The 9,132-nt window shown below is 45.3% G+C and overlaps 1 protein-coding gene across 2 annotated transcripts; it reads right to left on the bottom strand.

Annotated features, from left to right (window-relative positions):
• Nucleotides 1–1,218: 1,218 nt before the first annotated feature.
• On the bottom strand, nucleotides 1,219–8,904 carry LOC132475217 (porphobilinogen deaminase-like). 2 transcript variants are annotated; one of them, XM_060076222.1, is made up of 14 exons: nucleotides 8,709–8,904; nucleotides 7,368–7,421; nucleotides 6,479–6,551; nucleotides 6,322–6,371; nucleotides 6,108–6,163; nucleotides 5,679–5,756; nucleotides 5,377–5,454; nucleotides 4,984–5,059; nucleotides 4,570–4,683; nucleotides 4,228–4,266; nucleotides 4,003–4,122; nucleotides 3,664–3,717; nucleotides 2,935–3,021; nucleotides 1,219–2,615 (listed from the first exon to the last, which is right to left on the bottom strand). In XM_060076222.1, the coding sequence occupies exons 1-14, from the start codon at nucleotides 8,721–8,723 to the stop codon at nucleotides 2,430–2,432; spliced, it is 1,080 nt and encodes a 359-aa protein (XP_059932205.1). In that variant the 5' UTR covers nucleotides 8,724–8,904; the 3' UTR covers nucleotides 1,219–2,429. The 2 variants fall into 2 exon arrangements, with proteins under 2 accessions (XP_059932205.1, XP_059932204.1); XM_060076221.1 differs by lacking the exon at nucleotides 8,709–8,904 and adding an exon at nucleotides 7,593–8,659.
• Nucleotides 8,905–9,132: the final 228 nt, after the last annotated feature.

Here is a 9,132-nt window from a genome sequence, read left to right as displayed (position 1 = left end):
ACAATGCTTTTGATCTTATCGCTCTGATTTAAACATCTACACCCTACTGAACAATGTTTTCGATCTTATCGCTCTGATTTAAACATCTACACCCTACTGAACAATGCTTTCAATCTTATCTTTATCTTTAAGCCCTAAATGGCCTGGCCCCGCCCTACATCACAGAGCTCATCCACCACCACTCAGCACCCAGGTCCCTTAGATCAGGTAGCTTGGGTCTCCTGCACGTTCCACGCACTAGGCTAAAACAGAGGGGTGACGGGGCTTTTGCTGTGGCTGCCCCCCGCCTTTGGAACGAGCTGCCGCCTGCAGTCGTAAACGCTCCTTCCATCACCATTTTTAAATCTAGGCTTAAAACACACCTTTTCTCCCTGGCCTTTCCTCCCCTTTTGTGATATGACGTTTATTTTATATGTTTTTATCTATGTCTATGTATGTGGTATGTGTTCCTTTATATGCCTCTTTGCACCATGTACGGCACTTTGGCCAGTGAAAACTGTTTTTAAATGTGCCTTATAAATACATTTTACTTACTCACTTTATGATTTAGACATCTACACCCTACCGAACAACGCATTTGATCTTGTCTTTAGGTTTTAAACATCTACAACTTTTGCAGATGTTTAAACTCAGCTGAAGCGTCTCATTACAATGCGGCCCCTGGATGCCCCAGCCACCAGTTCTGAGCAGACAGCCCGGTTTGGTGGAGCAAATGGCACTCCGAGATGTGGAGTGTTTTTCCGGCCTGGACGCGTGTCTGGGTGGAGGGAGAACCTGCAGACTCCTTCATCTCTACAGATTCTGTTCCCCAAGAGCTGCCAAACTGGCTGCTAGGGAACATCCTGGGGACGTCCCCCCCGTCCCCCAGGTAGCAGCCGGTCAGAGATTGGTGAGGGAGGAGAGGCTGAAGGCCGAGCTGGAGCCGCTGCCTCCGAGGTACCACCACCAGGAGAACAAGCAGGGCAGCCTGACTGGGCCGCCGCGGGACGACCCACTACGGGGACCTCCAGGTGGGATGGATACAAGGGGCCGGTGAGGTCCAGCGGAGCCAAGAGAGGAAGCTGAGAGGACCTCCGATCAGATGAAGGCCTCACAACACGAGGCCGACCTGGTTGTACAAAGACCCTGGACACGGTCTTGAATAGTCCTCATTAAACAATATGCCCTCCTCCCTGGGTCCAGCCCCCGTACCATCCAATAACAACACAAACCATGGAATCATTCAGTAGTTATTTATTGGACCATGTTTGACAGCAGTTCAGAAAAATAAGTGATTTGAATTTCATTAACTGGAATTATGGGATTCTAAATACATAAAGAAATGTATTAACCTACAAGTAAATTTAAGGCATAAAAGAAAACATAAAAAGTAGCCCATGCTTCATGTTCAGAGCTTAATCCTATGAACAGTAAGGCATGATTAAAACCAAACAAATAGCATGCACACCCTTCTCCAGAGTACCTCATTCTACAGAGTACAACCTAGCAAGTACCCACAGCTGTATATCGCATTTAGCGACTTAAAGGGACGACTTGAACTCGGATGTAAAGGTCACGTTGATTATGCTGCGGTGATCTCTTGGCAAAAGATGTTACAATATGTACAGGATGTAAACAGCTGTAAACGGAACATATAACTTAACTGAGTTGAGTTTAAGTGGTCAAAGAAAGTATTTGAATAAAAACAAAAAGGTCTAATTTGAGGTTGAGGTCGGCGGCCCCTCGACTGTGTCCATCCCCGCCTTCTTTAGAAAGAACCACCTCGACAGGTGGAACTGTCCAAGTACACATATGTATGCTTTAACCATCACTGACTAATAGCTTAGCAGACGTGCAATTTGAATTCCAATCAAAAAAAGCATAGTCCTCTTTGGCACGTTAAAATGAGCTTGGTCCCAGAAGCGTTACGGTCGGGGGCCAACACAGGTGAACCTCACTTGAGTGATGGCCCTGCTCACAGGCCCATCACTAACTCACTGAGCTACAACTGACTGTTACACCTCGGTGATGAAGGCTGGTTCATTCGAAAGACTCGTTCTCTTACTTCTTCACATAAAGAAAGGCATCTTCCACACAAATATGTCTTTACTTGGGCATGAAATTAAGTTGAATTCCTATTAAGATGTCATCTAAACTCTAGAGCACTCTGTGTCAGAGTGGCAGGGGGGTGATGGCTAGCTTGGTCCTCCAGCTACACCCCCAGGGCTCTGTCCCTGAGATCAGGGGGGGGGGGGGGGGGGGGGGAGTTATAGTATATAGTACTATAACTATAAATAAAAGGTTATAGTATATATTTATAGTACTATTGGACGGCCACATCTGGCCTCTACATTGACATTTACAAAGACCACGTCTAACTGGCACTTAAGGCACAGGGGAGAAGAGGCAGCATGAAGGAGTCACTGAATGCTGCTGTGGAGGACGCCGGTCTATCTGGCGTCGTTCAGCTGCCGGGCCACGGCCAGGATCTCCCGGGCCCCTCTGCTGATCAGCAGCTCGGCCAGCCCGCTGCCCAGCCGCTCGGCGCCGTCCTGGTCCGGGCCCCAGATCTTGGCCGCCGTGACCCCCACGCGCTGCACCTGCTCATCCACCCGCTCCTCCACCCGCTCCGCACCCTAGAGGGCGAGAAGTCATCGGCTTACGGGACAACGTCTCCCCAGACCCTGCTCCACGTGGACACCACCTCATGTGTCGAGTATCAAGAGGCGGGGGAACGTTGTGACGTTATATTCTGCCTGATATGAACTGGGTTTCTTATGAATTTTGAAAGTTGTCAAAGATTAAAAATATGCATACTCTGGCAGATAAAAGGTGTGGAGAAATTGGACCTTATGCCTGAAGGCTTTCGAAATAAAAAGGAGGGCTTCAATGCCTCCAGGGTACCAAGTGAGATGTAATGAGAATATGTGGATGTAGAGATCTCAGGGTGCTGACCATAGTCACAGCAGAGAGGGTGGCCTGCATGGTCTCCTTCAGGCTGTCGGAGCCGTCCAGGCTGTACACCGCCCCGGTCAGGTAGAGCTGCGCAACCAGAGACATTGGGTTAGGGTAAAGCCCAAAGTATGCTACTCCGACTCCGTGATCCAATGCAATTCGCCGATCATTCTTATATGCTCACTACTAACCATGTAAATAGTGTTGAAAATAAACGTCCAAAGCTTTTAAATCGTATTTGGTGATTTATTGTTCCTTAATGCGCAAATTAAAACAAGGAACAAAGTAAATAAGGTGCAAAGTGAGACTGGGAAAAGTGATTTTGGAAATTATTGTTGTTAGAGGACCAATCACAGCCCTTGCCGTCTATGTCCGTCTCAGTTGCGTCGACGGATAGTTAAAAAATATTGGATGCGCACGTAGAGCTACGGAGAGGGTCTCCGATGACGGAGAGGGCTCTCCGTGTCTACGTACAGCACTTTACGGTGTAGTATAAACCAGCCTTAACCCTGCACAACCAGAGACACACTGGGTTAGGTTTAGGGTTAACTCTGCACAACTGCTTCACTTTAAAGCTGCTTTGATTTTAAGAGCTTCTTAAAGTCACTTAGAACTATATAAAGTAACGCATTGCTACAGATTTACAGATTTTTCCCCGAGTCATTCCAATGCCCGGCCTCTATGTGTGCTAGAGGCTCGGTGTGCGTGTGCATGTGTCGGTGTGTTTACCTGGGAGTCCTTCAGCTCAGAGTGCACAGCCACCGGAACGCTGCACCCGCCCTCCTGTGAACACAACACACCGTTAAGCACGCTGGCGTGGACTTAAGTCTGAAAGTTGCTGCTTGAGCGTGTGGGACATGAAGTCTGCATCTACACTACTGAATTGTGACTGTGTGTGACTGTGTGTGAGACTGTGTGTGTGTGTGTGTGTGTGTGTGTGTGAGACTGTGTGTGTGTGTGTGTGTGTGTGTGTGTGTGTGTGTGTGTGTGTGTGTGTGTGTGTGTGTGAGACTGTGTGTGTGAGACTGTGTGTGTGAGACTGTGTGCGTGTGCGTGTGTGTGTCGCACCAGTGTCCTGAGGAAGGCCCTCTCGGCGATGCAGCGTAACACTGTGTCCTTGTGGTGGAGTACAGACACCATTTCCAGGATCTCCGTGTCCCTCGCTCGGACCTCCACAGCTAGCGCGCCCTGAGGACCAGAAGGCAGAGCTACACACCTGTTCTACACACACACAGAACTACACCCACACAAAGCTACACATCTGTCCTACAGCAGACACACGGAGCTACACACCTGTCCAACAGCATACATACAGTCCTCTGGTTCCAGGATCTACGGGAAGAAATTAAGATCACGTGAATTAAATAGAATACATGGAACTAGTGATAGCATCAATAATGGTATAGGTTTTAGGTAGCTAAGATAGAGTATATGCATCCCAAACTAGGAAATCTATTTCAGCTATTTGTAAACTTAATGCGTGTCTTGCAGGAAATTAATTAGTCAAAATGTAACATTGGCATACCCAAAATTAACCTCCCACATGTATTGTTACGGAAATCGATTGACGTGTCGTGTAAAAGGTTCACCGTCCCTTCGTGTCCAGCGTTGCTACGGAAACGTGATCCACAGTACCTGGCTGATGCGACTATCCCAGCCCATCCGCTTCAGGCCCGCGGCGGCCAAGATGATGGCCGAGTAATCCTCCTTGTCGTCCAGCTTCTTGAGCCGAGTGTTCAGGTTCCCTCGCTGGAGAGGGGCAATTGATGCTTAGGAAAAATGAACCGTGCTGGGAAGAATGCCCGGGAAAACCACAATCTACGCCAATGGGTACGGCCTGATTCTGATGCCTAGCTTCCCATCTTAAAGTACCAGGTTTACTTTAAAGAAAATAAACAGATTTTACCAATCTGCATGTTTTTGTTTTTATCTCGTCCCTGCAAGTTCAGGGACAAAATAACACATTAAAAAAAGCTGATAGCTTCATGGAAATATGCATCCCTGTGTGGAACATTCCATGAGTGCAGGGTCTAGGGACAGAGAGGATACGATATCTTTGAAGTCCAGGTGGGGGAATCTCTTCTTCAGCTGAGCCGCCCGCCGGAGAGAACTGGTGCCGATCACGCTGAGGAAGCAAACAGACGTGTGAACATCTCATACATGTCTCACTATTTATTGAGTCCTTCAGCAGACGCTCTTTACCAAATCGACTTTTACAATAACACAGTTCAGAAAGCAGAGGGGGGGTGACTCAGGCCTCTTTTTCAGTAATGCCCGCAGGTAGACTGATGTCGTTGGGGTTTCATGAGATGCTCCATCTCTGGCAGGACTTGACACAACACCGTCCTCTTTAACTTGTACTGGAAATGCAAATCTACACGCCATGGTTGGACTGGGCACAATGGGCAGAGAGTGCCAACAGAAAGGGGCCATAAGACTGACCTGTTTTGGGGTAGCGTGGCGAGGGTCTGGCCAGCGTTCTGGGGGTGAAGGACCACTGCATCATGGGGGTTCTCTCGTCTGAGAAAGGCGACAATTCAACGATAAATAATCAAATCAGAGCTGCCAGGATACTGCAATAGCTCTAGTGAAACTAGAAATCACTTTTAAATCACGGATTGTAATCATCTCTGTTCTATGGAACAACACACACAGACACACATTTTATTGATGAAAAATCCTTCGTTTTATATTATAGACACTTGTTTTATTTACCTACATCCTGTTGTGTGCATCAGACTTACTTAAGTATAGCCCCAATGGTGAACCCTGGTGGCAGACTGGTGGGGAGGTCCTTCAGTGAGTGAACGACCAGGTCCACTCTGTAGGACAGGACAGAGTAGTGGAGACTCAACATACTATGTCATAATGGAGGCATTCTCTGGTTCCTTTGAGCTAGTGGATGTCTAGAGAACAGGGCAGTGGAGACTCCCCATACTAGGTCATAATAGAGGCCTTCTCTGGTTTCTTTGATCAAGCAGGCTACAGCATTACAATGTTCTGGGGAACATCCAAGCTTTGCCCTCTAAATCTCCATATGCACACACACACACACACACACACACACACACACACACACACACACACACACACACACACACACACACACACACACACACACACACACACACACACACACACACACACACACACACACACACACACACACTTACTCGTTCTTCTCCAAGGCAGTCTCCAACTCTTTGGTGAACAAACTCTTCTCCCCGATCTTAGTTTAAAAGAAGAAATGGGCTTTTAAGGATCGTGTAAAGCATGGAAAACACTAACATTTCCGATGTGTAATTATAGACACATATTATAGGTGTATCTTCGTTGAAATTGCCTGCCTTTTTCAGTTATATATCGAGACATCAGCAGCGGGCTCACCTTAGATAAAGCGGTGTCAAGGATTTTGTCTCCTGTCGTGGTCATGCCAACTGAAAGAACAGGGAAGCACATTTAGGATCCTTGAATGGGACCCGAGTGGCGTAACACTACGACAGCTGGTTAGACAAGGAAGTGAACAAGCGGAAATCCTCCTTACTTATTTCTAAAGTCACTTCGGGATACAGCTCCTTCAATTTTGCTGCAATGCTGTCTGTCTGGATACGGGCAAGCTGGTGAGAAAGAATACAACCATTAACTCTATTATTAGAAAATATGAACCACAAAATATGAACCACAAAATATCCACACCGTCGTTGCAAATTAATAGACATTAGGGCTGAACGATTAATCAAATTCAAACCGACATCTTAATGTAACAGAATGCAATTTGCAAATCGCATTCTAAACTTTTTACCTATGGGGGGGGGTGTTACTGATACTGACTGGAGATCAGTAGGATTTGTACATTTATTTTACAATTCAATAGTTAATTAGTTAAATAAATAGTTAAATAAAAACTACTTTATTTTTACTATTTTTTGTTTATATGTTGACTGCTTCGAATGTTGTGCTGGTCATACTAAAGAATGATTTATTGCCTGCTTAGTGAATTATACAGTACATAAGGAACTTTAAAAACAAAAATTGCATTCTAAATCGCAATATTGGTCGGAATAATTGCAATTTGATTATTTGCCCAAATCATTCAGCCCTAAGCCCTACAACCACCCAATCAGTAGGGCGGACAGTAAACTGCGATTATCTGGGAAGGTCAACGTAACCGGGCTATCTCTGTGCTATGGAGGGGTCTGCCTGCTGTATCTTCAGCGATAGACAATGACCGCAGATAAAACGTCACTTGCAACGGACACATTGGATCAAAGAATGGAGTGGTCCTTCAAACGAGCAGGCCAGACTGTGGGCCTTGTTCAAACATCATAGACCAAACAGGTTTTAACTGAAATAGAGGGAACTTAAGAATGAATTCGTTAAAAGATAGAAAAAAACCTTTTTCTGTCGAAAACATTAACATTCATGGACTGTACCTGGCTTTTGCGGGTTCCAATCCGAATGACTCGGCTAACTTTACCACTGACATCCTGCAGGGAAAAGTGATCAAATCAGTCATTCAAAAGCCTTTTCCATCATTCAGCCTGAAATCTGTCACTGGTTCTGGTCTTTGTACAACAGAGCAACAAAACCGTAATTATTCTCAAACCTCTAACCCCTTGTCCCCTTCATTTGAAGAAGAACAAACCAAACCCCCTCACCCTGATGGTCTTGTAAGGTCCTTGATCCATAGTAGGTCTTTAAGATCTCTGAGCACTGTCCTGAAGGATGTCTAGCTAGGTTCTGGTAGAAGGCTGGGTTGTACTGTACAGGGCTGAGCTCATACAGGACAAAGACTGTTAAACAGTAGTCTCCTTCAGCACCTCCTCTACAACTTATCTGGTGTCCAAAGATAAGTGTGTGGATTAGTGAAGTCAGTTGGAAAAGGCAGGGAGGGGTCGCTAGGGAGGGCCGTTGGTTGGCCTACGAGGTGTGGTGTCTCTATCTGCTCCTCATCCCCCTCTCTGTAATGCTCACCTTCCTTTTCTTTGGTAAAGGAGGCTTTATTGAATGTATTGAGCATTTATTTAAGTTGGGTCCATGTGGCCCGGTGAATCGGCGTTAAACCAGCAAGAGGCTCTACAGTAGCAAACAATGCAGTGAGAAATGCAGATAACCCTTATTCAAAGAACCCTTATTCAAAGAAAGCATAATTTTAAATGATCAACTATAACCGGCTGGGCTCTTGTTTAACTCAACGGATCGGTGAACACATATTGACCAAGTGGATATACTATATCCTTATTGATCTGCTCTTCAGCGAGTCTGACAATCAGAGAGTACATTAAGGGACTAACGTTAGATACTATTAAAGAAAAGAAACGTTAGATACTATAAAAGAAAAGAAACGTTCATTACTATCAAAGAAAAGTAAAGTTAGATTCTATCAAAGAAAAGCAGGTCTTCAGAGACCATTAGAGAGAAATATAGGCTACGTTTGTATACAATATGGGGATGTTAAAAACATTAACCTCCAAAGGTTTAAATGCATTGTCCACAGATTTCTCTTTGTCGTCTATAGAAATGTATTCACATGTATTTATGTTTAATCATTGTTTATTTCATTCTGTACATTCAAAACGTTCTAAAATATACAGTAGTAGTTCTGTCAGGACTCGGAGAGGACAACCCTGAGTTAGTCCAATTAGCCAACGGCAGAGCAGTACGCAGAGACGGACAGGGCAAACAGCCAATCACGGCCCTGCACCAGACAGAAGAAGCGTGAGCGGAATGTGGTTCACGGCAGAAACCACCGGATAACCTCAGTAACTTCCTACCTCTGGAGCCGACATTTCGTCCTGGTACCACTGAGTGCTGTTGTAACCGCTCGTCTTCTTCGATACAGAACCAGTTGGACTCCGCTAGGCTCTTGGAAAGGGTCCCAACGTCCGGACTGTAAACTTTGCCATTGAGTGAAGGCTGACCCCAGACGTCATCAGCCGGCTTGGCGTCACTTCCTGTTCTTCTTCTGTTTAATGGGGATCATAGCTTTTCACCACCGCCGCCTACCGGACTACTACGCAGGAGTGTGTAACAAGGACGCTGGCAAATGATACTTTATCATAAAAATAAATTCAGAGAAAAAGCATACGAACAAACAAAACAAAACAAAATGAATAATAATAATAATAATAATAATAATAATAATAATAATAATAATAATAATAATAATAATAATAAAAAATAATAATATATATAAGG

This window comes from Gadus macrocephalus, chromosome 16 (assembly GCF_031168955.1).
Source record: "Gadus macrocephalus chromosome 16, ASM3116895v1".
NCBI lineage: Eukaryota > Metazoa > Chordata > Actinopteri > Gadiformes > Gadidae > Gadus > Gadus macrocephalus.
This window is presented reverse-complemented; position numbering and strand designations above follow the sequence as displayed.

Excerpts from the sequence above, each read along its gene's own strand:
- LOC132475217 (XM_060076221.1), bottom strand. The coding sequence starts at position 7,622 with ATGGATCAAGGACCTTACAAGACCATCAGG. Across the intron at positions 4,123-4,227 it reads GTATGTATGCTGTTGGACAG|GGCGCGCTAGCTGTGGAGGT; the intron begins GTGTGTAGCTCC and ends TCTGGTCCTCAG. Across the intron at positions 3,718-4,002 it reads GGGCCTTCCTCAGGACACTG|GAGGGCGGGTGCAGCGTTCC; the intron begins GTGCGACACACA and ends TTGTGTTCACAG.